This window comes from Canis lupus, chromosome 8, assembly GCF_003254725.2.
Source record: "Canis lupus dingo isolate Sandy chromosome 8, ASM325472v2, whole genome shotgun sequence".
In the NCBI taxonomy this organism is placed as follows: domain Eukaryota; kingdom Metazoa; phylum Chordata; class Mammalia; order Carnivora; family Canidae; genus Canis; species Canis lupus.
This window is the reverse complement of record NC_064250.1, coordinates 964,413-991,394: the sequence shown is the minus strand read 5'-3', so window position 1 is coordinate 991,394 and position 26,982 is coordinate 964,413. Positions and strand designations below refer to the sequence as shown.

The 26,982-nt window shown below is 42.5% G+C and overlaps 1 protein-coding gene across 3 annotated transcripts in view; it reads left to right on the top strand.

The window, feature by feature from the left end:
- The window catches only part of CATSPERB (cation channel sperm associated auxiliary subunit beta), a 149,362-nt gene that overhangs the window by 74,600 nt on the left and 47,780 nt on the right, over positions 1-26,982 (top strand). For all 3 annotated transcript variants that reach the window (XR_007412245.1, XM_025467827.2, XM_025467826.2), the window contains exons 16-17: positions 11,259-11,413; positions 20,313-20,467. Coding sequence is in view for 2 of the 3 variants with exons in the window: in XM_025467827.2 (XP_025323612.1) it covers positions 11,259-11,413; positions 20,313-20,467 (310 nt within the window). In the remaining variant the exon portion in view is untranslated. The remainder of the gene's footprint in view (positions 1-11,258; positions 11,414-20,312; positions 20,468-26,982) is intronic.

Genomic DNA, 26,982 nt, shown 5'->3' with positions numbered 1-26,982 from the left:
TATGACCTCAAAGGACTGGGTGTAGAGCACTGTGACCTATTACATCAAAATTTTCTCTTTCTTTCCTCAGTGCGTGTTTTTGCATGTTTTGGCATATTGTTCTCTTTCCTTTCTTGATTGCTGCTGGTAATTTTTATTTTTTATTTTTATTTTTATTTTTTTTTGTGGGCTAAAACCGTATAAGAATTTTATTTTATTTTATTTTATTTTTTTTTATTTTTTTAATTTATTTTTTTATTGGTGTTCAATTTACTAACATACAGAATAACACCCAGTGCCCGTCACCCATTCACTCCCACCCCCCGCCCTCCTCCCCTTCTACCACCCCTAGTTCGTTTCCCAGAGTTAGCAGTCTTTATGTTCTGTCTCCCTTTCTGATATTTCCCACACATTTTATTTTGCCACTTATTTTTGTGGTAAAATATACCCAGCATGAAATTTAGCATTTTAGCCATGTTTAAGTGTACAGTTCAGTGGGGTGACGGGCAGAAGCAGACTCCCCGCTGAGTAGGGAGCCCAATGCAGGACTCAATCCCGGGACTCTGGGATCATGACCTGAGCTGAAGGCAAGCAGTCAATCAATTGAGCCCACCAGGTATACTGTCAAGTCTCATTTTAGTCAAGTTTTTATTGGAATGACTCTTTTTTTATTGATTTCTATGAGTTTTTAATGTATTATGGATGTGAGTCCTCTTTTAGAAACATAACTTGCAAACATCTCTTTCCATCCAATGGCTTGTCTTTTCTATTCTCTTTATGGCATCCTGTGAGGAGCAGAACTATTCATTTTTTTAAAGTTCATTTTGTCAATCTTTGCTTGTATGTTTAGTATTCCTTCTTATATCCTATTTGAGAAATCTTGGCTATCCCAAAGTTATGAAGGTATTTTCCTGTTATCTTCTAGGAGCTTGTTTTAGATTTGGTATATAGGTCTATGTGAAATTTCTATTTTTGTGTGTTGTATGGAGTGAGGTTCTTTTCTCCTCACACAGCTGCCGAATTTTCTACTGTGGCCTTTAGTTGAATATTCAAGGTCATAAATAGATTGTTTTTGTAAGTTCTTCCATAAAAGTCATACCACCTTGTAGTCTTTGGAAAAACCATAATTGTTATTGTTGTCATGTATAGCCACCCCATTTGATCATGTGTAGTGTATTTGACATGTAAAGTGTTGTCCCCCACAGACATGCTACCCCATGCTATACACCAGTAATAATTTGAGTCATTGTTATGCCCTTGCTTGCTGTGGATTACCAGTATCACAATAGCAACTTAGCATAGAGGTCATATGGGCATTCCTTAAATATGTGAGCAACTCAGTCCCAGAATCCAGTCTATTATCCAGGGACATTTCCAGCAAATACTGTGTCAGTTACAGTCCTGGCTGGAAACATAATTCCACTCAAGTGTTTCACCTGAAGAGCCTCTATAAGGGGATTATTTGCAGAGCAATGGACCAAGTTAAAGGAACCAAAAATGATACTAAAATATCCAGAAATTAGCAATGGGAGGGCACTCTTACAGTTCCTTTGATTTGAGGTGTAATGCAAATAAATAGGGGATGGATAAATAGATAGATAGATTGATCGATCAATAGAGAGATAGTAGATAGGTAATAGCATCATCTAAGCCCAGTCAAAGCTGAAATGGACTGGGGGCCACCCTGCAAGAGGCATAGTGTAGGAGGCTCAAAGCTATCATCAGACTGCATCAGTAAAGTGGGAAGAAAACTAGGAAGAACTATCTAGACCTTCTCCCCTTCCCTTGTTCTTACCTCCTTCTAGAGCCTTTCATTGGCCAAATCTGATCAGAAGGCATCTGGAAACATAGCACGAGTATTACAATTCATAGGGGTCCACCTCCTGTGTAACAGACAGAGAAGAGAAAGTCTGGGGGTGGGTTTGGAGAAACAGCAAATAGAAAATAAATAGCGCACTGATGTTTCTAGCAGCAATGTCCACAATAGCCAAACTGTGGAAGGAGCCTCGGTGTCCATCGAAAGATGAATGGATAAAGAAGATGTGGTTTATGTATACAATGAAATATTCCTCAGCCATTAGAAATGACAAATACCCACCATTTGCTTCGACGTGGATGGAACTGGAGGGTATTATGCTGAGTTAAATAAGTCAGTCAGAGAAGGACAAACATTATATGTTCTCATTCATTTGGGGAATATAAATAATAGTGAAAGGGAATAGAGAGGAAGGGAGAAGAAATGGGTAGGAAATATCAGAAAGGGAGACAGAACATGGAAGACTCCTAACTCTGGGAAATGAACTAGGGGTGGTGGAAGGGGAGGAGGGCGGGGGGTGGGGGTGACTGGGTGGCGGGCACTGAGGGGGGCACTTGACGGGATGAGCACTGGGTGTTATTCTGTATGTTGGCAAATGGAACACCAATAAAAAATAAATTTATTATTACAAAAAAAGAAAAAGAAAATAAATAGCACATATAGTAAAACAAAAATCAAAATAGACTGGGCAAGATTACTTTGGAAACAGTAAAAATAACACCAAAGAAAATGGAACTGAATTGTCAATCCAAGTGATAAACAATTACATATCATAGATATAAACTAAGAAACACATCCACGTGTAGAATGGATGCATAATTAAGTGGAAAGAATCTAAAATGGTAAATATAGACACTAAAGATTGAGAGACTGCAAGTTGTAGGAATTTCCAGTAATGAATAGGGGTGATGTCTCTGTTTCTCCATCTATAGGTCCCATTCATTCCCTCTGATGTGAATGAATGCGTGGATGGATGGGTGAATGCATAAATACTGAAAATACAAAAAACCATAAAGGAGGGCAGCCCAGGTGGCTCAGTGGTTTAGCGCCGCCTTCAGCCCAGGGCCTGATCCTGGAGACCCGGGATCAGGTCCCACATCAGGCTCCCTGCAGGGAGGCTGCTTCTTCCTCTGCCTGTGTCTCTGCCTCTCTCTCTATCTGTGTCTCTCATGAATAAATAAATAAAATATTTAAAAAAAAACATAAAGGAAACCCAAATCGACAATGTAATTTTAACTAAAAGCTAAAACACATCTGAATTATTTGAAATAGAGAATGCAAATCAACTTTAAAGGTACAAAAAAAAAAAAATCAAGCCAGTTTTGGATTTTGCTGCTTCAGCAATGAATCGTCCATACTCTTCTACAGAACGTTCAGAGAAAAATAATATTACCCAAGAACTTGGAGCCAACTCAGCAGGTTGTTCATATGCAAAGCCAACAGAAGAATGTTGTAAAACCTATATATAATAAAATCTGAGGTTCATTGATTGTAAGACGACCTTGTTCTGTTGACACAAGGAGAAACTTCCAACTGAACTTTCACACATTGTTTTAAACAGTGATCCTGAGTGATGAATGGATTATTGTCAAGCTATTTCCCCTGCCCACCATGGCATCATGTGGCATGTCGTCAGGCAATCATTTTGAGTGTATTTCACTAGCAAAAGATAATGTAATTTCAAATACTTGTGAGTTTTTTCCTTTCTTATGTCCTAGAAAACACTCAGTTGTGGCTGTACTAGGAAATACAAAACTGCAGTCCTTCTTCCAGCATTGTTTGCTGTATTATTGACAAATATATGCTCTGCTTTGTTTTCTTCTCTCACTGCACCTACAGTAACTTTGTTTCAATGCCAAATTATGATGTAATACTTTTTAAGTATTTTAAAGCATTTTAAGCATCAGTAAAATTTAAATGTTATTATACTAGTGTTCCGGGAAACTCCCCAAGTGAGGGACAAAACTGAGCTGACTCAAGGCACAGCCAGGGGAGCAATTGAGCCCTGTAGCATAGGGGCCACCTGCTGGATGATAACTGCCAAGACATCGCGATTATAAAAGTAATCTCAGGCAAGATGTTAAAATGCGAAGAAAGTGTATTTTACAGTGACAGATGAACTATAGCATGTTGAGCCTTAGCAGTGGTAATGGTCACTTCTATGTGTCAACTGATGGGGCCAAGGGGGTGCCCAGATTAAACAATGTGTGTGTGAGGACATTTCCCGATGAGGTTAGCCTTTGAATCAGTGGGCTCAGTGAAGCAGCCGGCTCCCCCCAGCCTGGGTGGGCATCTAGTCTGCAGAGTGAAAGGGTGAAGGAAAGTGGAATTCACCCTGTTTGCTTCCAGGGACTGGGCCTTGAACCAGCCCTCTTTCTGATTCTCGCTTCTCGCTGATGTGTCCTCTGATATGGGAGCTTGAGTTACTCCGGGAGGTCCCCTGCTTCTCAAGCCTACAGACAGCAGATCACAGGACTGCTCAGCCTCCACGATGGCATACGCTGATTCCTCATGATAAGCCTCTTTCCATATTGTGTTTGTGCTGGGTGACAGGTGCAAGTGGTGAGAAGAGCTTGGGTTCTCTACATATCTCAAGGTGAACATCGGTAGGATTTGCTGATGGGCTAGATGTTGGGTGTGAGAAGAAGAGGGGAGTTAAGAATGACACCAAGGTGGGGGCAGGGAAAGATGGCGGAGGAGTAGGGTCCCCAAGTCACCTGTCCCCACCAACTTACCTAGATAACTTTCAAATCATCCTGAAAACCTATGAATTCAACCTGAGATTTAAAGATAGAATGGCTGGAATGCCACAGAGAGAAGATTTTGCACTTCTAACAAGTACAACTCGTTTTTAGCCACTCTGCACTGAGCAAAATGACTAGAAAGAAGAACTCACCACAAAAGAAAGAAACAGTACTCTCTGCTGCAGAGTTACAGAATTTGTATTAAAATTCAATGTCAGAAAGCTAATTCAGAAGCATAATTATAAAGCTACTGGTGGCTCTGGAAAAAAGCATAAAGGAATCAAGAAACTTCATTACTGCAGAATTTAGATGTAATCAGGCCAAAATTAAAAATCAATTAAATGAGATGGAATCCAAACTGGAGGTCCTGACGATGAGGGTTAATGAGGTAGAAGAAAGGTGAGTGACATAGAAGACAAGTTGATGGCAAAGAAGGAAGATGAGGAAAAAAGAGAAAATTAAAAAAACCATGAAGAAAGGTTAAGGGAAATAAATGACAGCCTCAGAAGGAAAAATCTACATGTAATTGAGGTTCCAAAAGGTGCCGAAAGGAACAGAGGACCAGAAAGCATATTTGAACAAATCATAGCTGAGAACTTCCCTAATTTGGGGAGGGAAACAGGTATTCAGATGCAGGAGATAAAGAGGTCCCCCCAAAATCAAGAAAAACTGTTCAAGACCTTGACATTTAATAGTGAAACTTGCAAATTCCAAAGATAAAGAGAAAATCCTTAAAGCAAGACACAAGAAATCTCTAACTTATATGGGAAGAACTATTAGTCTGGTTAACAGCAGACCTCTCCACAGAGACCTGGCAGACCAGGAAGGGCTGGCAGGATATATTCAGGGTCCTAAATGAGAAGAACATGCAGCCAAGAATACTTTATCCAGCAGGGCTTTTATTCAGAATAGAAGGAAAGATAAAGAGCTTCCAAGATAGGCAGAAACTGAAAGAATATGTAACCTCCAAACCAGATTTGCAAGAAATATTAAGGGGAACTCTATAAAAGAAATAGGATGCCCAAAGAAATAATCCACAAAAACAGGGACTGAATAGGTATTATGATGACACTAAATTCATATCTTTCAATAGTAACTCTGAACGTGAATGGGCTTAATGATCCCATCAAAAGACGGAGGGTTTCAGACTGGATAAAAAAGCAAGACCCCCCAAAAAAAAAAAAAAAAAAAAAAAAAGCAAGACCCATCTATTTGCCGTGTACAAGAGACTCATTTTAGACCTAAGGACACCTCCAGCCTGAAAATAAAAGGCTGGAGAACCATTTACCATTCAAATGGTCCTCAAAAGAAAGCAGGGGTAGCAATCCTCATATCAGATAAATTAAAGTTTATCTTAAAGACTGTAGTAAGAGATGAAGAGGGATGCTATATCATACTTAAAGGATCTATCCAACAAGAGGACCTAACAATCATGAATATTTATGCCCCTAGTGTGGGAACTGCCAATAATATCAATCAATTAATAACCAAAGAAAAGACATACTTAGATAATAATACACTAATACCAGGAGATTTCAACACGGCCCTTTCAGCAAATGACAGATCTTCTAAGCACAACATTTCCAAAGAAACAAGAACTTTAAGTGATACACTGGACCAGATGGATTTCACAGATATTTACAGAACTTTACATCCAAATGCAACTGAATACACATTCTTCTCAAGTGCACATGGAACTTTCTCCAGAAAAGACCACATACTGGGTCACAAATCAGGTCTTAGCCGATACCAAAAGCTTGGGATTGTCCCCTGCATATTTTCTAGCTTTGAAACTTGAACTCAATCACAAGAAGAAACTTGGAAGAAACTCAAACATGTAGAGGTTAAAGAGCATCCCGCTAAAAGATGAATGAGTCAACCAGGAAATTAGAGAAGAATTTTAAAACTTTTTTTAAATTTTTATTTATTTATGATAGTCACAGAGAGAGAGAGAGAGAGAGAGGCAGAGACACAGGCAGAGGGAGAAGCAGGCTCCATGCACCGGGAGCCTGATGTGGGATTCAATCCCGGGTCTCCAGGATCACGCCCTGGGCCAAAGGCAGGCGCCAAACCGCTGCCCCACCCAGGGATCCCCAGAAATTAGAGAATTAAAAAGACTCATGGAAATTGATGAAAATGAAGATACAACTGTTCAAAATCTTTGGGATACAGCAAAAGCAGTCCTGAGAGGGAAATACATTGCAATACAAGCATCCCTCAAAAAATTGGAAAAAACTCAAATACACAAGCTAACATCGCACCTAAAGGAACTGGAGAAAGAACAGCAAATAAAACCTACACCCAGCAGAAGAAGAGAGTTAATAAATATTTGAGCGGAACTAAATGAAATAGAGACCAGAAGAACTGTAGAACAGATCAACAAAACCAGGAGTTGATTCTTCGAAAGAATTAATAAGATAGATAAACCATTAGCCAGCTTTATTCAAAAGAAAGAAGACTCAAATTAATAAAACCACGAATGAAAAAGAAGAGATCACCACTAATACCAAGGAAATACAAACGATTTTAAAAACTTATTAAGAGCAGCTATACGGGATCCCTGGGTGGTGCAGCGGTTTGGCGCCTGCCTTTGGCCCAGGGCGCGATCCTGGAGACCCGGGATCGAATCCCACGTTGGGCTCCCGGTGCATGGAGCCTGCTTCTCCCTCTGCCTATGTCTCTGCCTCTCTCTCTCTCTCTGACTATCATAAATAATAAAAAAAGAGCAGCTATACGCCAATAAATTAGGCAATCTAGAAGAAATGGACACATTTCTGGAAACCACAAACTACCAAAACTGGAACAGGAAGAAATAGAAAACCTGAACAGGCCAATAACCAGGGAGGAAATTGAAGCAGTCATCAAAAACCTCCCAAAACACAAAATCCAGGGCCAGATGGCTTCCCAGGGGAATTCTATTAAACGTTTAAAGAAACAAAGCCTATTCTACTAAAGCTGTTCTGAAAGCTAGAAAGGGATGGAATACTTCCAAACTCATTCTATGAGGCCAGCATCACCTTAATTCCAAAACCAGATAGAGACTCCACCAAAAAGGAGAATTATAGAACAATATCCCTGATGAACATGGATGCAAAATTTCTCAACAAGATACTAGGATAATAGGATCCAACAGTACATTAAGAAGATTATTCACCTTGACCAAGTGGGATTTATCCCCAGGATGCAAGGCTGGTTCAACACTCGTAAAGCAATCATGTGATAGATCATGTCAACAAGAGAAAAAACAAGAACCATAGGATCCTCTCAATAGATGCAGAGAAAGCTTTTGACAAAATACAGCATCCATTCCTGATCAAAACTCTTCAGAGTGTAGGGATACTCTGCATAGTGAGATCCTCAGCATCTTAAAAGCCATCTATGAAAAGCCCACAGCAAATATCATTCTCAATGGGGAAGCCCTGAGAATCTTTCCCCTAAGATCAGGAACAAGACAGGGATGTCCACTCTCACCACTGCTATTCAACATAGTACTAGAAGTCCTAGCCTCAGCAATCAGACAACAAAAAGACATTAAAGGCATTCAAATTGGCAAAGAAGAAGTCAAACTCTCCCTTTTTGCAGATGACATGATACTGTACCTAGAAAACTCAAAAGTCTCCACCCCAAGATTGCTAGAACTCATACAGCAATTCGGCCGTGTGGCAGGATATGAAATCAATGCCCAGAAATCAGTGTCATTTCTATACACTAACAATGAGACTGAAGAAAGAGAAATTAAGGAGTCAATCCCATTTACAATTGCACCCAAAAGCATAAGATACCTAGGAATAAACCTAACCAAAGAGGTAAAGGATCTATACCCTCAAAACTACAGAACACTTCTGAAAGAAATTGAGGAAGACACAAAGAGATGGAAAAATATTCCATGCTCATGGATTGGAAGAATTAATATTGTGAAAATGGCAATGCTACGCAGGGCAATTTACACATTTAATGCAATCTGTATCATAATACCATGGACTTTCTTCAGAGAGTTGAAACAAATCATCTTAAGATTTGTGTGGATTCAGAAAAGACCCCAAATAGCCAGGAGAATATTGAAGAAGAAAACCGTATCTGGGGGCATCACAATGCCAGATTTCAAGTCGTACTACAAAGCTGTATGGTACTGGCACACAAACAGACACATAGATCAATGGAACAGAATAGAGAACCCAGAAGTGGACCCTCAACTTTATGGTCAACTAATATTCGACAAAGCAGGAAAGACTATCCACTGGAAAAAGGACAGTCTCTTCAATAATGGTGGTGGGAAAATTGGACAGCCACATGAAGAAGAATGAATCTATATCATTCTCTTACACCATACTCAAAGATAAACTCAAAATGGATGAAAGATCTAAATGCAAGAATCCATCAAAATCCTAGAGGAGAACACAGGCAACACCCTTTTTGAACTTGGCCACAGCAACTTCTTGCAAGATACATCTATGAAGGCAAGGGAAACAAAAGCAAAATGAATTATTGGGACTTTATCAAGATAAAAAGCGTCTGCACAGCAAAAGAAACAGTCAACACAACTAAAAGACAACCTACAGAATGGGAGAAGATATTTGCAAATGACAGATCAGATAAAGGGCTAGTTTCCAAGATTTATAAAGAACTTATTAAACTCAACAGCAAAGAAATAAACAATCCAATCATGAAATGGGCAAAAGACATGAACAGAAATTTCTTCAAAGAGGACACACACATGGCCCACAAGCACATGAGAAAATGCTCCGCATCACTTGCCGTCAGGGAAATACACATCAAAACCACAATGAGATACCACCTCACACCAGTGAGAATGAGGAAAATTAACAAGACAGGAAACTACAAATGTTGGAGAGGATGCAGAGAAAAGGGAACCCTCTTACACTGTTGGTGGGAATGTGAAATGGTGCAGCCACTCTGGAAAACTGTGTGGAGGTTCCTCAAAGTGTTAAAAATAGAGCTATCCTATGACCTAGCAATTGCACTTCTGGGTATTACCCCAAAGATACAGATACCTTGAATGCTGGAACACCTGCACCCTGATGTTTCTAGCAGCAATGTCCACAATAGCCAAACTGTGGAAGGAGCCTCGGTGTCCATCGAAAGATGAATGGATAAAGATGTGGTCTATGTATACGATGGAATATTACTCAGCCATTAGAAACGACAAATACCCACCATTTGCTTCAACGTGGATGGAACTGGAGGGTATTATGCTGAGTGAAATGAGTCAATCAGAGAAGGACAAACAGTATATGGTCTCATTCATTTGGGGAATATAAAAAAATAGTGAAAGGGAATAAAAGGGAAAGGAGAGAAAATGAGTGGGACATATCAGCGAGGGTGACAGAACATGAGAGACTCCTAACTCTGGGAAATGAACAAGGGGGAGTGGAAAGGGAGGTGGGCGTGGGGTTGGGGTGAGTGGGTGACGGGCACTGAGGGGGGCATTTGGCGGGATGAGCACTGGGTGATATGCTATATGTTGACAAATCAAACTCCACAAAAAAAAATGTACAAAAACAAAGAAACAAAGACTAATCAAGGGGTGCCTGAGTGGCTTATCAGTTACACATCTGCTTTTGGCTGGGTTGTGATCCCATGGTCCTGAGATCAAGCCCTGCATTAGGTTCCCTGATTGATGGGGAGCCTGCTTCTCCTTCTTCCACTGCCTGCTGCTCCCCTGCTTGTGCACTTGCTCTCTCTCTCTCTGTCAAATAAATAAATAAATAAATAAATAAATAAATAAATAAATAAATAAAATATTAATTTAAAAAAAAACCAAAAGAATGACACCATGGTTTCAGACTGAGCAACAGGAAGAATGCAGGTGCCCTGATGGAAATGAGGAGGGAGGACTAGGGTGGAGGACTTTGCCTGAGGATGGCGAATTCAATTGGAGATGAGTTGGGTTTGGGACACCTGCCTGCCGTGGGTCTGGAGCCGGCCGAAGCAAATCTGCAGGTCAGGTACAAGTATGAGATGGTAGGTTTAAACTTGGGACTCAGCCACATAAAAATGGGATTGAAATTCTAAAACTGGATGAGATCTAAACATTGAGTCCTGGGGCACTCCAACGTTCAGGGGTCCGAGAGAGAATGGACCTGGGGTGTCTGCCAGAATCGGGGTGGTGGTGTAGAGATCAGCCTTTCCGATTCCAAGAGCTGAGCTTGCTCTCTGGCTCTCCCACTCTGGACCAGCATCTGCCTGGCTGGGTGGCTGTTTTCTGTCCCAACAGCCACCTCCCAGATGAGCTTCATGCGCTGCCCTGACACGTGACAGGAACTCAGGACAGCGGCCCAGCCCCACACAGCCATCCAAGGATGGCCTGCGACCCACCAGTCTCCGTGGGTGGCTGCCCTCAGCCCCCTGAGGGTTACTCCTGCTGCCCCCTTTTTGGGCACCCAGTTCCCTGGGTTAGGACGAGGAACCACCACCAGGGGGACCTACCCTCTTTTTCTCCAGATCTCTGTTGTGGTCCCACCATCTGCCCTCCATCTACTTTGGCAAACAGATTCTATCATGATTTGGAGCCTGGAAAGGACTTTCCAGGGACTTAACAAGGACTAAAGTGTCTTACCAGTTCTGGAGTCTCGAAGCCCTACTCTCCCACCCCTTAGTTTCAGTGAATAGCTGTGGTTTGTTTTCCTCCCCGCAAGGTATGGTATGTTCTCCAGTTGTACTTCATCAATATCAAGACGCTTCTGTTTCATTCCTAATAGGATTAAGAAGATACAGCAAAATCGGATCTGTCTCTGATAATATCTTCACATTATACTATGACCACATGGGCTTTATACATAAACTGACTCCAGACCATTTTGAAGCTGATGGGTCCCTTAGAGCTTTTGGAAATTCTAAAAGTATCTTTGGACAGGTGAGTGATATAATGGGTTGAGAGAGTTTGCCAGTTTTTTTTTTAATTTATTTATGATAGTCACAGAGAGAGAGGCAGAGACACAGACAGAGGGAGAAGCAGGCTCCATGCACCGGGAGCCCCATGTGGGATTCGATCCCGGGTCTCCAGGATTGCGCGCTGGGCCAAAGGCAGGCGCCAAACCGCTGCGCCACCCAGGGATCCCAGAGTTTGCCAGTTTTAAGAACAGATGCCACATTCTATATACAGAATTACAGGGAAACGGGATGATGTCTTGCTTGGGACAAACTCTTAGCCACGCATTTTGCTCCATTTGACTTTGAAAGAAACCTCTACCTACTAGAGAACATCTCCAACACCTTCTTCCCGGTCCCTTTCAACTTAACTCCACCCAGAATATCTTCCTACAAATATCCTTATGGCAACACCACCAGATACTTAAACCTTTTACTTCCAACCCAGGTTAATGGTAGATTTGGTTTCCTACCTCCCAAGGTTGACCAAGAAACACGAGTTATCTTTTTCCCCACTGGTTTACCTTTCTGCTTTTGTAATAACCGTGCCCCTTCATCTTTTATTTTTTTTTCCTTTTCTAATGCTGACTTAGGAAGGAGACATTATCTTCTTTGCAGGTGAACCACAGGGTTTTCTAAGAATTTTACTGTATAATGTACTGCTTATGAAGGGGCATGTGCTAAGAATTCATCACTGGGCACAAGGTCATGAAAATAAATTTTCCTCAGTACATGGGCAAAGAATTAGACTTTTGTCTTTTCTTTTTTTGACTGGGGCTTAATAAAACTCTTCCTTTGGCCTAAAGGAAATAGAATAAAGGCCAACTTTAGTTATTTTTAATAATAAATTTATTTTTTATTGGTTTTCAATTTGCCAACATACAGAATAACACACAGTGCTCATCCCGTCAAGTGCCCCGCTCAGTGCCCTTAACCCATTCACCCCCACCCCCTGCCCTCCTCTCCTTCCACCACCCCTAGTTCGTTTCCTAGAGTTAGGAGTCTTTATGTTCTGTCTCCCTTTCTGATATTTCCTACCCATTTCTTCTCCCTTCCTTCTATTCCATTTCACTATTATTTATATTCCCCAAATGAATGAGAACATACAATGTTTGTCCTTCTCCGATTGACTTACTTCACTCAGCATAATACCCTCCAGTTCCATCCACGTTGAAGCAAATGGTGGGTATTTGTGGTTTCTAATGGCTGAGGAATATTCCATTGTATACATAAACCACATCTTCTTTATCCATCATCTTACGATGGACACCGAGGCTCCTTCCACAGTTTGGCTATCGTGGCCATTGCTGCTATAAACATCGGGGTGCAGGTGTCCCGGCGTTTCATTGCATCTGTATCTTTGGGGTAAATCCCCAACAGTGCAATTGCTGGGTCATAGGGCAGGTTTATTTTTAACTCTTTGAGGAACCTCCACACAGTTTTCCAGAGTGGCTGCACCAGTTCACATTCCCACCAACAGTGCAGGAGGGTTCCCCTTTCTCCACATCCTCTCCAACAGTTGTGGTTTCCTGCCTTGTTAATTTTCCCCATTCTCACTGGTGTGAGGTGGTATCTCATTGTGGTTTTGATGTGTATTTCCCTGATGGCAAGTGATACAGAGCATTTTCTCATGTGCATGTTGGCCATGTCTATGTCTTCCTCTATGAGATTTCTGTTCATGTCTTTTGCCCATTTCATGACTGGATTGTTTGTTTCTTTGGTGTTGAGTTTAGTAAGTTCTTTATAGATCTTGGAAACTAGCCCTTTATCTGATAGGTCATTTGCAAATATCTTCTCCCATTCTGTAGGTTGTCTTTAGTTTTGTTGACTGTATCCTTTGCTGTGCAAAAGCTTCTTATCTGGATGAAGTCCCAATAGTTCATTTTTGCTTTTGTTTCTTTTGCCTTCGTGAATGTATCTTGCAGGAAGTTACTGTGGCCGAGTTCAAAAAGGGTGTTGCCTGTGTTCTCCTCTAGGATTTTGATGGAATCTTGTCTCACATTGAGATCTTTCGTCCATTTTGAGTTTCTCTTTGTGTCTGGTGCAAGAGAGTGGTCTAGTTTCATTCTTCTGCATGTGGATGTCCAATATTCCCAGCACCATTTATTGAAGAGACTGTCTTTCTTCCAGTGGATAGTCTTTCCTCCTTTATCGAATATTAGTTGACCATAAAGTTGAGGGTCCACATCTGGATTCTCTATTCTGTTCCATTGATCTATGCGTCTGTTTTTGTGCCAGGACCACACTGTCTTGAGGACCACAACCTTGTAGTACAACCTGAAATCTGGCATTGTGATGCCCCCAGATATGGTTTTCTTTTATAAGATTCCCCTGGCTATTCGGGGTCTTTTCTGATTCTACACAAATCTTAAAATAATTGGTTCTAATTCTCTGAAGAAAGTCCATGGTATTATGATACAGATTGCATTAAATGTGTAAATTGCCGTGGGTAACATTGACATTTTCACAATATTAATTCTTCCAATCCATGAGCATGGAATATTTTTTCCATCTCTTTGTGTCTTCCTCAATTTCTTTAAGAAGTGTTCTGTAGTTTTTAGGGTATAGATCCTTTACCCTTTACCTCTTTGGTGAGGTTTATTCCTAGGTATCTTATGCTTTTGGTGCAATTGTAAATGGGATTGACTCCTTAATTTCTCTTTCTTCAGTCTCATTGTTAGTGTATAGAAATGCCACTGATTTCTGGGCATTGATTTTGTATCCTGCCACACTGCCAAATGGCTGTATGAGTTCTAGCAATCTTGGGGTGGAGGCTTTTGGGTTTTCTATGGAGAGTATCATGTCATCGGCCAAGAGGGAGAGTATGACTTCTTCTTTGCCAATTTGAATGCCTTTAACGTCTTTTTGTCGTCTGATTGCTGAGGCTAGGACTTGTAGTCCTATGTTTAATAGCAGTGGTGAGAGTGGACATCCCTGTATGTTCCTGATCTTAGGGGAATGGCTCCCAGTGCTTCCCCATTGAGAATTATATTTGCTGTGGACTTTTCGTAGATGGCTTTTAAGATGTTGAGGAATGTTCCCTCTATCCCTACACTCTGAAGAGTTTTGATCATGAATGGATGCTGTATTTTGTCAAATGCTTTCTCTGCATCTCTTGAGAGGATTCTCTGGTTCTTGTTTTTTCTCTTGCTGAAATGATGAATCACATTGATTGTTTTACGAGTGTTGAACCAGCCTTGCATCCGGGGATAAATCCTGCTTGGTCATGGTGAATAATCATCTTGATGTATTGTTGTATCCTATTGGCTAATATCTTGTTGAGAATTTTTGCATCCATGTTCATTAGGGATATTGGTGTATAAATCTCCTTTTTGTTGGGGTGGTCTGGTTTTGGAATTAAGGTGATACTCTCCTCATAGAACGAGTTTGGAAGTACTCCATCTCTTTCTATCTTTCCGAAGAGCTTTAGTAGAATAGGTATGATTTCTTCTTTAAACGTTTGATAGAATTCCCCAGGGAAGCCATCTGGCCCTGGACTTTTGTGTCTTGGGAGGTTTTTGATGACTGCTTCAATTTCCTCCCTGGTGATTGGCCTGTTTAGGTTTTCTATTTCTTCCTGTTCCAGTTTTGGTAGTTTGTGGCTTTCGAGAAATGCTTCCATTCCTTCTAGATTGCCTAATTTATTGGCATATAGCTGTTCATAATATGTTTTTAAAATCGTTTGTATTTCCTTGGTGTTGGTAGTGATCTCTCCTTTCTCATTCATGATTTTATTAATTTGAGTCTTCTCTCTCTTCTTTTTAATAAGGCTGGCTAATGGTCTATCTATCTGATTAATTCTTTCAAAGAACCAACTCCTGGTTTTGTTGATCTGTTCCACAGTTCCTCTGGTCTCTATTTCGTTGAATTCTGCTCGAATCTTTATTAACTCCCTTCTTCTGCTGGGTGTAGGATCTATCTGCTGTTTTTTCTCTAGCTCCTTTAGGTGTAAGGTTAGCTTTTGTATTTGAGTTCTTTCCAGTTTTTGAATGGATGCTTGTATTGCAATGTATTTCCCCCTCAGGACTCCTTTTGCTGTATCCCAAAGATTTTGAATGGTTGTATCTTCATTCTCATTAGTTTCCATGAATCTTTTTAATTCTTCCTTAATTTCCTGGTTGACCCTTTCATCTTTTAGCAGGATGGTCCTTAACCTCCACATGTTTGGAGTTCTTCCAAACTACTTGTTGTGATTTAGTTCTAATTTCAAGGCATTATGGTCTGAGAATATGCAGGGGACGATCCCAATCTTTTGATATCGGTTCAGACCTGATATGTGACCCAGTATGTGGTCTATTCTGGAGAAAGTTCCATGTGCATTTGAGAAGAATGTGTATTCAGTTGAGTTTGGATGTAAAGTTCTGTAGATATCTGTGAAATCCATCTGGTCCAGTGTATCATTTAAAGCTCTCGTTTCTTTGGAGATGTTGTGTTTAGAAGACCTATCAAGTGTAGAAAGCGCTAGATTGAAGTCACCAAGTATAAGTGTATTATTATCTAAGTATGTCTTAACTTTGGTTATTAATTGATTGATATTGGGCAGCTCTCACATTTGGGGCATATATATTGAGGATTGTTAACTCCTCTTGTTGAATAGATCCTTTAAGTATGATATAGTGTCCCTCTTCATCTCTCACTACAGTCTTCGGGGTAAATTTTAGTTTATCTGATATAAGGATGGCTACCCCTGCTTTCTTTTGAGGACCATTCGAATGGTAAATGGTTCTCCAACCCTTTATTTTCAGGCTGTAGGTGTCCTTCCGTATAAAATGAGTCTCTTGTAGACAGCAAATAGATGGGTCCTGCTTTTTTATCCAGTCTGAAACCCTGAGCCTTTTGATGGGGTCATTAAGCCCACTGACGTTCAGAGTTACTATCGAAAGATATGAGTTTAGTGTCATCATGATATCTATTCCGTCCTTGTTTTTGTGGATTGTTCCACTGGACTTCTTCTTAAAGGGGAATTTTAAGAGTCCCCCTTAAAATTTCTTGCAGAGCTGGTTCAGAGGTCACATAATCTTTCTGTTCCTGCCTATCTTGGAAGCTCTTTATCTCTCCTTCCATTCTGAATGAGAGCCTTGCTGGATAAAATATTCTTGGTTGCATGTTTTTCTCATTTAGGACCCTGAATATATCCTGCCAGCCCTTTCTGGCCTGCCAGGTCTCTGTGGAGAGGTCTGCTTTTACCCTAATACTCCTCCCCATTTAAGTTAGGGATTTCTTGTCTCTTGCTGCTTTAAGGATCTTCTCTTTATCTTTGGAATTTGCAAGTTTCACTATTAAATGTCGAGGTGTTGAACGGTTTCTACTGATTTTAGGGGGGGGGTCTCTCTATTTCCTGGATCTATATGCCTGTTTCCCTTCCCAGATTAGGAAAGTTTTCAGCTATGACTTGTTTAAATACATTATCTGACCCTCTGTCCCTTTCGGCACCCTCAGAACCCCAATTAAATGTAGGTTTATCTTCCTCAGGCTGTCATTTATTTCCCTTAATCTATCCTCATGGTCTTTTGATTGTCTGTATCTTTTTTCCTCAGTTTCCCTCTTTGCCATCAACTTGTCTTTTATGTCACTCACTCGTTCTTCCACCTCATTAGCCCTCGTCGTTAGGACTTCTAGTTTGGATTGCATCTCATTCAATTGATTTTTAATTTTTGCCTGATTACATCTAAATTCTGCAGTCATGAAGTCTCTTGAGTCCATTATGCTTTTTTCTAGAGCCACCAGTAGCTTTATAATAGTGCTTCTGAATTGGCTTTCTGACATTGAATTGTAATCCAAATTTTTGTAACTCTGTGGGAGAGAGGACTGTTTCTGATTCTTTCTTTTGAGGTGAGATTTTCCTTCTAGTCATTTTGCTCAGTGCAGAATGGCCAAATCAAGTTGTATTGGGAAAAGGAGAAAAAGAGAGGAGAGAAAGAAGGAATGAAAAGAGAAAAAGAAAAAGAAAAAAGAAAAAAAGGAAGAAAAACAGAAAAAAAAGAAAGAGAAAGAAAAAGAAAGAAAGGGAAAAAATAGAGTGGGGGAAGCAAACAGAAATCAAGAAGCAAAAAAAAAAAAAAAAAAAAAAAAAAAACCCACGGGGGAGTATCTTCTGATTCTGTGTACTTTAAGTCCCTTGACTTCTCCTGGAACTTGTCCGTCTAGCTGGTGTTCTGGGGGAGGGGCCTGTTGTGCTGATTTTCAGGTGTTAGCACTTGGGGGAGCAGCTCTGCCCCCTGCCTGGTGCAGGGCTCAGTGGGGGTTGTTCACCCCGTGAGGCCCCAGGAGGAACAACCCCAGTGGCGGGGCCAGCTCTGGAGCCCTGGAGTCAGCTCCTGCACTCACCACGGAGCTCTCCGTCTGCAGGGCCTGGAGGCTCCGGGGCGGGGCCGCTGATCTGCTCAGCTGGGGCAGGAGCGTCCTTGCTGTCCTGGGCCCTCCCGGCCTCTGCCTGTCCCGGGGGGAGGCCGGATCCTGGGCTGTGTCCCGGCGCCCTGTGCTCCGGGGCCTGCGCTGGTGGATTCGCGCTCCCGCCCCGCAGCCCCCTCCGCGGAGCCGCCCCCGAGCCCCTCCGAGCTGCTCCCGCCCCGCAGCCCCCTCCGCGGAGCCGCCCCCGAGCCCCCCCGAGCTGCTCCCGCCCCGCAGCCCCCTCCGCGGAGCCGCCCCCGAGCCCCCCGAGCTGCTCCCGCCCTGCAGCCCCCTCCGCGGAGCCGCGGACCAAACCCCTCCGAGCTGCTCCGGGTCCCGCCGTGCGCGCTGCAGCCCTTAGGGAGCTCGGCGCACTCTCCCGGGGCGCAGGTGTCTGTTAGTGCCCCTGGGAGCCCGAGGGCATCCCCGCCCTCCCGGGTCCTGCTCCAACTCCCCGCGAGCCCCTTTCCGCCCGGGAAGGTCGGTGCAGCTCCTGCTCCTCCGGGACGGGGCTCTCCTGTCCTGGGGACACTCGCCCCGGCCTCAGCCCGGCTCCTCGCGGGGCCCCTCCCCCTTGGAGGCCTTTGTTCCTTTATTTCTTTTTCCCCGTCTTCCTACCTTGATAGAAGCGCGAACTCTTCTCACTGTAGCATTCCAGCTGCTCTCTCTTTAAATCTTAGGCCGAATTCGTAGATTTCCAGGATGATCTGAAGGTTATGTAGGTAATTTGGTGGGGACAGGTGACTTGGGGACCCTACTCTTCTGCCATCTTGCCCCTCCTCTCCCAACGTTAGTTTTAATGGATCATTGTGAATTACCAGGCCAAGATCGGAGCTGAAAGGATCGTGCCTTCAGTTTGCTTGTCTGAGTCGTGTACAGAGGGAGGTGGGAGTCCCTGGGTGGTACACACTGCCATGTGACTCCCGAGTAGTTGCTGTCTGTTACATGGCCTCTGTGTACACACAAGTCAGAGGACGTAAGCAGGAGGGTCAAAGTTACCAAAAAAACCCCCAGATACCAAACTTCATCATTTGTAGAAAATGTCTTAATTCTTTTATGTGAAAGATTAGTTTTTAAAAAGTTTTTTCTAAGGGAGAAGAAATGTGTGGGAAATATCAGAAAGGGAGACAGAACGTAAAGACTGCTAACTCTGGGAAACGAACTAGGGGTGGTGGAAGGGGAGGAGGGCGGGGGGTGGGAGTGAATGGGTGACGGGCACTGGGGGTTATTCTGTATGTTAGTAAATTGAACACCAATAAAAAATAAATTAAAAAAAATAAAAATAAAAAGTTTTTTCTAAGAAAGTTCTTTATAAGATTTTATTTGTTTGTTTAAGAGAGAGATAGTGAGAGAGAGAAACAGGGAGGAGAAGCAGGATCCCTGCTGAGTAGGGAGCTTGAGGCGGGGCTGAAGCCCAAGGCGGGGCTCAATCCCAGGCCCCCCGGGCATCATGACCTGAGCCCAGGGCAGACACTCAACTGACTGAGCCCCCAGGGTGTCCCAGTGGAAGTTTAAATTATTAAAATCAAAGGAGGTTTTTAGGCTCCAGAAGGGTTCACCTCCCTCCTCAAAAACAAAAAAGCAGGTTTCTGCTCTGGATAAAAATAATCTCTAGCCTTTATTTGGCTCTATGTGCCAGGCACTGCTGTGTATGATTAAACCTTTATAATAGCTATTTATCCTCATTTTACTGATGAGGAAAATGAGGCGCAGCAAGGTTAAATAATTTACAGCAAATTACACACACAACTGGGTAGTTATTAGATCAGGCCTCTACCCAGGGAACAGGTCCCAGTGCCTAGGCTTTGGTCAGCATGTTGCCTTTTCAATGGACTTGTACACGTGTTTCACTGGGTGATCTTGCCACTCCCAGGCTAGGAGGGTCTCTGGGACCCTAACTCACGGTTAGCCTTTTTAAGAGTCCTCAGAACTTCGATCAGTTGGGTCTCATGCCAGTTCTCCTTGCATCTATTTCCCACGCTCTCCCCTTCCCAGCGAGTTCCCAAACTCAGTGGGTTCCCAAATTTGAGAAAGAAAACAGGTCTTGGAGGCACTAATGGATGGCCATGCCCCCACTGGTCTGCACCATCCACCACCCACTCTTCATGGCATAGCCACCAGGTCAACATCCAGCATCCCCTTCAGGATGGTCCCCAAAGTTCCCAACACTGGAAAGGACCAGGATCAGAGAAGGGTGTGTTGGAAAGACCTACGGGTCAGAGATCAGGGCGGAGGTGCCCGAGTTGACTGCAGGGGATGACGTGCAAAACAGAAGGAATGAGAAATGCCACTGGAGTCAGGGATAGATGTGTGCATTATCCCTTGCACACACACGCATATGCAAACAGAGCGTGTTGAAATATTGCTCCTGCTGACGAGCAAAGCAGCATCCTTGGGACACACACTGGAAACAAACCTGATACTGGCATTTTGCTCTAATTGAAGTATAAGATTGTTTAAATGCAATGCTTTTGATTCCTCTTTTCCTCCTCTAGGCTCCTGATATGGGCTTTGAAGCTGCGCTTGCACCACAGTACATCACCTTAAAAGAAATGATCTTTTATGCATATGTGCCTGCAAATGAGCCTCCAGAAAGTATTTACGCCAAGAAATTCAGCAACATTCATTTGGGGAAAATGATACACTCCAGGTAGTGAACAATTTGCTTCCCGTTCATCCAGATCGCACACTGATTTCTAAACTCTAAATTTTGAGGCAACTTCTTTGAGCAGTTTTCTTGGTGAAACAGAGTATGTCTTTTTTCTTTTTATGAGTCCTTGGAAGTTCAGGTACATTTATAGATTCCAAGGTGGCCTTGAATGATGCCCCAAGCTTAGAAACGTAGAGCTATGTCGGGACCATCAGGCCGTGCTCTGGAAATGTGCTTTGTCATTGGGGTATTGAATATGTTCTGGGCTACACTAGATACCACTTGGCCACAGGGTACACACGTGTGGCCATTGTCATGCATCCTTCAGACAGACGCACCTCCTGTGGCAGAGGCCATCTTGCATGGCAGGGTATGCAGTATTGTTAGCGATGCTTACTTCTAGCATACCTGCAAGAGCCAATAACCCTTAATGCTACCTTCAAGGTTTGAAAATTCTCATTGAAGGAAGTGGATTTTGCAACTCCCGAAACACCTAATGAGCAGAGAAGGAACAATTTCAGATGATCAGAAACTCACCTTATTCCTTTTTTTTTTTTTAAGGATGGGGAGGGGCAGAGGGAGAATCCTGAGCAGGCTCCATACCCAGCACAGAGCCCAACACAGGGCTCGATCTCTCACAATCCTGAGATCATGATGTCAAGCTGAAATCAAGAGCTGGATGCTTGACCGACCAAGCCCTCCAAGTGCCCCTAAAGTCACTGTATTCCAGACACAGGAAGTCCTATTCCACCAGGTTGAAATGTGTTTATTATAGTTGTATGGGGCTGTCAGTATGCACCTGGTCCCATAGCCAACAACTTCATGTGCCATGTGGCAGCTCACATAGAAGTGGAGGCAAAGACTGAGGTTAGATATAATAGAACAAGTGCTGGACATAGTTGGGGTTTTATTTCCCCCACGGGGGGTTTGTAGAACTTTCTGTGTTAAGGAAAAATATCTATGATCTCCAAAACTATTTTTTGTTTTCAATGGTTTTTGTATGCTTGACATTCAAAGCCACTTAGTTTAAGTGGGTATGTTCTGTAGAAAACATACAGAACCACTTTTCATTTATTTTTTATTTTTAAAAAAGATTTTATTTATTTACTCATGAGGGACACAGAGAGAGAGAGGCAGAGACACAGGCAGAGGGAGAAGCAGGCTCCATGCAGGGAGCCGGATGCAGGACTCAATCCCAGGACCTCCTACTCATGCCCTGTGGAAGGCAGATGCTCAACCACTGAACCACCCAGGGGTCTCCGTATGAAACTTTTTGCAAGCTGAAGTAGAGTAAAGCAAAAAAGCAATTATCCTTAATTTAGATGGAAAACTTTCCGAGCATTCCCAGACCCCAAAAATACCCTCCGTTAGGCTTTTTCTGACACCTTAGGACACATCTTGCTAGCAGGTGCACAGTGGCTTACACAGGCCAAAGCTCTGGTGGCTTGATGCTGAGGTGCTTCGTGGAGTTTGCGGGCAGGGAGGTTTGCTGCTGAGGATGCGCACTGCCCCTATAGGGGCCCCGCTCTGCTGGCTGCCAAACCAAAAGCAGCTGCAACGTTCACTTTGCTCCTCTTTTCGTCAAAGTGAAAATTCTCTCGGGACTCCAAGAGAGTCTTGTTCTTGGCAAGAACAAGCGCCAACACGGATCTTCCGCAGGAGTGAAGTGGGGTCAGACGAGGGTCCCTGTATGCGAACCCCAGAGCAGCGCGCTCTATGATCGGCCTCCACGCCGCACTCCTGGTGTGGAAACGAGGGAGTGAGCCCCTGTGGGGCAGGGCAGGGGAGCACAGGGGGGTGCCCCTTGACCCAGGCACGTCGAGGATTTGGGACCCCAAAGTCCGAGGTCCGCAAGGGGCCACGGCAGGTTCTAGGCAGTCAGGGGGTAGAACGGGGTGAGACCTTCCTTCGCCTCTTCCACAAATCATTGCTTAAGACGTACTGCGCGCAAGGCTCCCGTGGCGCTGCTGTAGGTGGAGGCTCCAGACCTTCAAGCCACCGAGGGCCAGTTGGCTACAGGGGAGCGGGGGGCCCCCGAAGGTACTCTACGGGGATCCGAGCCCTTGTTTGGAGGATGCTGGAAAGGTGCTCAGGGGCGGGGCTGCTTGTGATGGGATAGGAAGGAGGAGGATGAAGGGGGTTTGGGGGAAGTTTCCGGACCGAGAGAACAGTCTCACTTGCTCGTGTTATGGCCACAGCTGTGTCTCTCCACCCCAGCTCCTCCGCAGGTGAAACCATTCCTGTGTGGAGACGCCCCTTGCCGTGGCTCATGGCCCTGGATGTCATGTAAGTCAGGTATATCTTCGTTGGTGACCTAAGTTCTCTGGTGGGCTTAGCGAAAGTATTGACTTTGTGCTTTATGGACTTGGCTTGGCTTGGCCTTGCTTCCTGGTTGGCTTGATCTTTCTGCCTCGGAAGTCCGAGAACTGACTTTTGTCTAGCTATCGCCAATTGTTCGAATTTGCCAAATTCTCTCAATAATTTCAGTACTTGTTCTGTGTGTTATTTTGGATTTTCTGAGCACTGGTAGTTGAGTGTCTAAGCAGATAATCCTATCACCTGCAAATAGTTTTGTTTCTTCTGTAGTGTATCTTTATCACAGTGTCCAGGACCTTGTTAAGTAGCAAGGCAGATAGATAGCAGGGACCTTAGATCTGTGTGGGCCGCTGTGACAAAATGCCACAGACTGAGTGGCTTATAAACAACAAATGTATTTCGTGTGGTTCTGGAGACTGGAAGTCCAAAGTCGGCGGCCAGCATGGTTGGGTTCTGGTGAGGGCCTCTCCCGGGTTGCTGACTCCTTACTGTGTCCTCAGGTGTTGGAGTGCTGGGGATCTCTCTGGAGCCTCTTTTGTAAGGACACTAATCCCATTTGTGAGGGCTCCACCCTCATGACCTAAATCACCTCCGAAAAGGCCCCACTTCCTAATACCCTCACATTGGGCATGAGGTTTTCAACATATGAATGAAGAGGGTTTAGGCATGAACATTCAGATTATTAATGGTGGACTTCCTTGTTCCTGACTTTTAAAGGATTATTTTAAGGGACGCCTAGGTGGCTCAGTGGTTGAGTGTCTGCCTTCAGCTCAGGGCCTGATTGGGGCTCCCAGCAGGGAGCCTGCTTCCATCTGCCTGTGTCCCTGCCTCTCTCTGTGGGTCTCTCGTGAATAAGTAAATAAAATCTTAAAAAAAAAACCTTTAAAAAGTAAAGAAAGAATATTTTAAGAGTTTCACCATTATGTATTATGCTTTTCATCTTTTTTCTTTTAACTATTTTTGCTTATAGATAATTATCTTCATTTTTTTTTCAGTTTAAGAGGTGTCTTATTTTTGGTGTTAAATAGTTCTACATCTACTGACCTCATACATAGAATTTTCCCCTTTAACCTTTTATATAATATTGTGAGTTATATTATGTATTTCACACATCTAATTCCGGGATTTACCAACCCAGATGTCTTGAAATAAACCTATCTTGATCGTATTACCTATTATCATACTTTCTGGATTCAGGTTGCTAATACTTAGGATTTTCGTGTCTATGTTCATGAGTGACATTTGCCTGTAATTTCTCTTTCTCAAATAGTCCTCGCATAATTTTTTAAACAAGATCATACCAGTGTCGTAAATGAATTTTTTAATTTTCTGGAACAGTTTAAGATCAGAATTTCCTGTTTCTCAAAAGTGAGCTTTGAAAGTGGTTGAAACTTTCTTTATGGTGAAGGGGTAGGCTATTTATTCTCAATTTTTGTGAGTACTCCACATGTGTTTATAGGGACTATAATCTGTTGTTCAGAGTAATGCAAATACTTATCAGATTAATTGTAATGTTCCAATTTTCTGTACCCTTACTGATTATTTTCTTTCTCCTCAATCTATTAATTATTGAGAGAATTGCGTTAGAATTTTCTTATGTGTTATTGGATTTGTCAATTTCTGTGGTTTTATCAAATGTGTCTTACAGGTTTTGAGGCTGTTGTTAGGTATTTGTAAGTTTAGAATTGTTTTCATTTCTTTTCTGAGAGCAAGGGAGCAGGGGAGGGGCAAAGAGAGAGGAAGAAAGAGAATCTCAAGCAGGCTCTGCACTCAGGGGGAGCCCTACCCAAAGCTCGATCTCACAACCTGAAATCACAACCTGAGCTGAAATCAATTTGGATGCTTAACTGACTGAGCCATTTAGGGGCCCCATAAGTTTAGAATTTTTAAATCTTCCTAATGAATTAATATTTTGTTGATATTTGGTGACTATTTTTATCCCTATAATGCTTTTTTTTTTTTTTTTTTGGTCTAACTTCTCTGTATGCTTCAAAGTCAAAGAAAAACTGGACAGGAAATCTAAAACCAGATCCTCTGGCTCTCCATCCACCAGGCATTCCTATAAAGAATAACCATTCATTCAATAATCTTCTCAGGTCATGCTGACATTAGCCACTTTGGAAAGTGGATTTTGACAAGGTTTGGCAGAGTGTTGAAGAGAAAGATTGTTCTGGAAACTGGGGCATTCCTAGTTGGACAAAAATAGGGCTCTTGAAGGGTGTTTCCACAGTGAGAATGGTGACTTTGGACATAGAAGTGCTGAGTCTGGAGGCTACTGAACTGTGAGTCCTAATGGAGCAAGTTGAAGGAAAAGGAGCCGGAAGGTTATCAAAGAGGCAAATTCAGTCATTTCCCAGTTTTACTTAGGACATGTGTAGTGGCAAGTGCAATTGGAAATTATCCTGAGTGCCCATGATATAGACTGACTATACCTATCTTCATGGTTTTGGTCTGCCATTAGCCAGGTGGGCAGTGATGACTGGGCATTTTGCCCAGAGACTTGAAGACCCATGCTGCTGTAGAGGTGATAAATGCAAAGCAACTGGTATGCCTTCCCAATGTCATCCTTTTTTTTGGGGGGGGGAGGTGGGATAATCATTCAAACTTTAATCTTCCTTTACACATTATATTAACATTCATATTGCAAGGCATTCCATTCACAAATATTACAGTTTGATAAAAAACTTCACACACATACCCAAAAAAAAGTCTATACCAGATTCAGTCACTTCACTAAACCATTATAATAATAAAGTAATGAAAACATGATCATAATTCTCTTAAAGCAATAAAGATCTGAGGCGCTCTGGGAAAGATATTCTTATATAGTATGTCAGTGGTATCAAATTATCTTACAAGAAAGTTACCAGATACCAAGCAATCAAGTATACTCCAATGACAGTAACTTTGATCTGGATCCACTCCCATTTGGACTGAGCTATTGAAAGGAACACAGATAGTGGGCAGCTGAGGCCTTTTCTAATGAGGTTCCAATGTCATCCTTTTATTTTTTTTATTTTTTTAAAGATTTTTAAAAATTTTTATTTATTTATTCATGAGAGACACAGAGAGAGAGAAGCAGAGACACAGGCAGAGGGAGAAGCAGGCTCCATGCAGGGACTCAATCCCGGGTCTCCAGGGTCATGCCCCAGGCTGAAGGCAGAAGCCCAACTGCTGAGCCACCCAGGCGTCCCCAGTGTCATCCTTTAAAAAAATATATATATATACACACATGAATATCAACAATAAATATATGGAGAAGGGGTATTTTTAGAGCAACTACACACAAATACTGAAGAGTTAAATGGGTAACACTAAAGAGTAAGATTCAGATAAAAACTTATTTATTTTTTAATAATGCTTTTATTTGGGGGTCCTGGGTGGCACAGTCAGTTAAGGATGTTAAGCATCCTTAAGTTAAGACAGTTAAGCATCCAACTCTTGATTTCAGCTCAGGTCATGATCTAAGGGTTGAGGTCGAGCCCTGCACTGGGCTCTGTGCTCAGCAGGGAGTCGGCTTGAAGATTCTCTCTCTCTCTCTCTCTCCCTCAGCCCCTCCCTCTGCGCACAGTCTCCTTCCCTCTCTAAAATAAAATATTAAAAATTAATGCTTTTACTTTGTATTCAGTATTTTTGTGGTAAAAAAATACACAATGTAAAATTTACCACTGTAGGCATTTTTAAGTCTACTGTCCCTTAGCATTAAGCATATTCGCATTATTGTGCAACCATCCTGAGCATCTGTCTCCAGAAGCCTTTCATCTTCCAGACTGAAACTCAGTACCCATTAAACAGTAACTCCCTATCCCCAACCTCACAATGCATGAAGACCACCATTCTATTTTCTGTTTCTATGAATTTGACTAGATTAGGGGCCTCATATAAACAGATTCACATAAAATCTGTTCTTTTGTGGCTGGCTTATTTAATTTTGCATAACATCCTCAAGGTTCATTCATGTTGTATATTGTAAGATTTCCTTTCTTTTTAAGGCTGAATCATATTCCATTTTATGTCATATATACAATTACACACACACAAAGAAAAATGTGCCCCATTTTACTTATGCATTCATCTATCAATGGACACTTGGGGTGCTTCCATCTTTTGGCTTTTGTGAATAATGCTGTCACAAACATAGGTGTACAAACATTTCCTTGAGACCTTGCTTTCAATTCTGTGAGGTGGATACCCAGAAT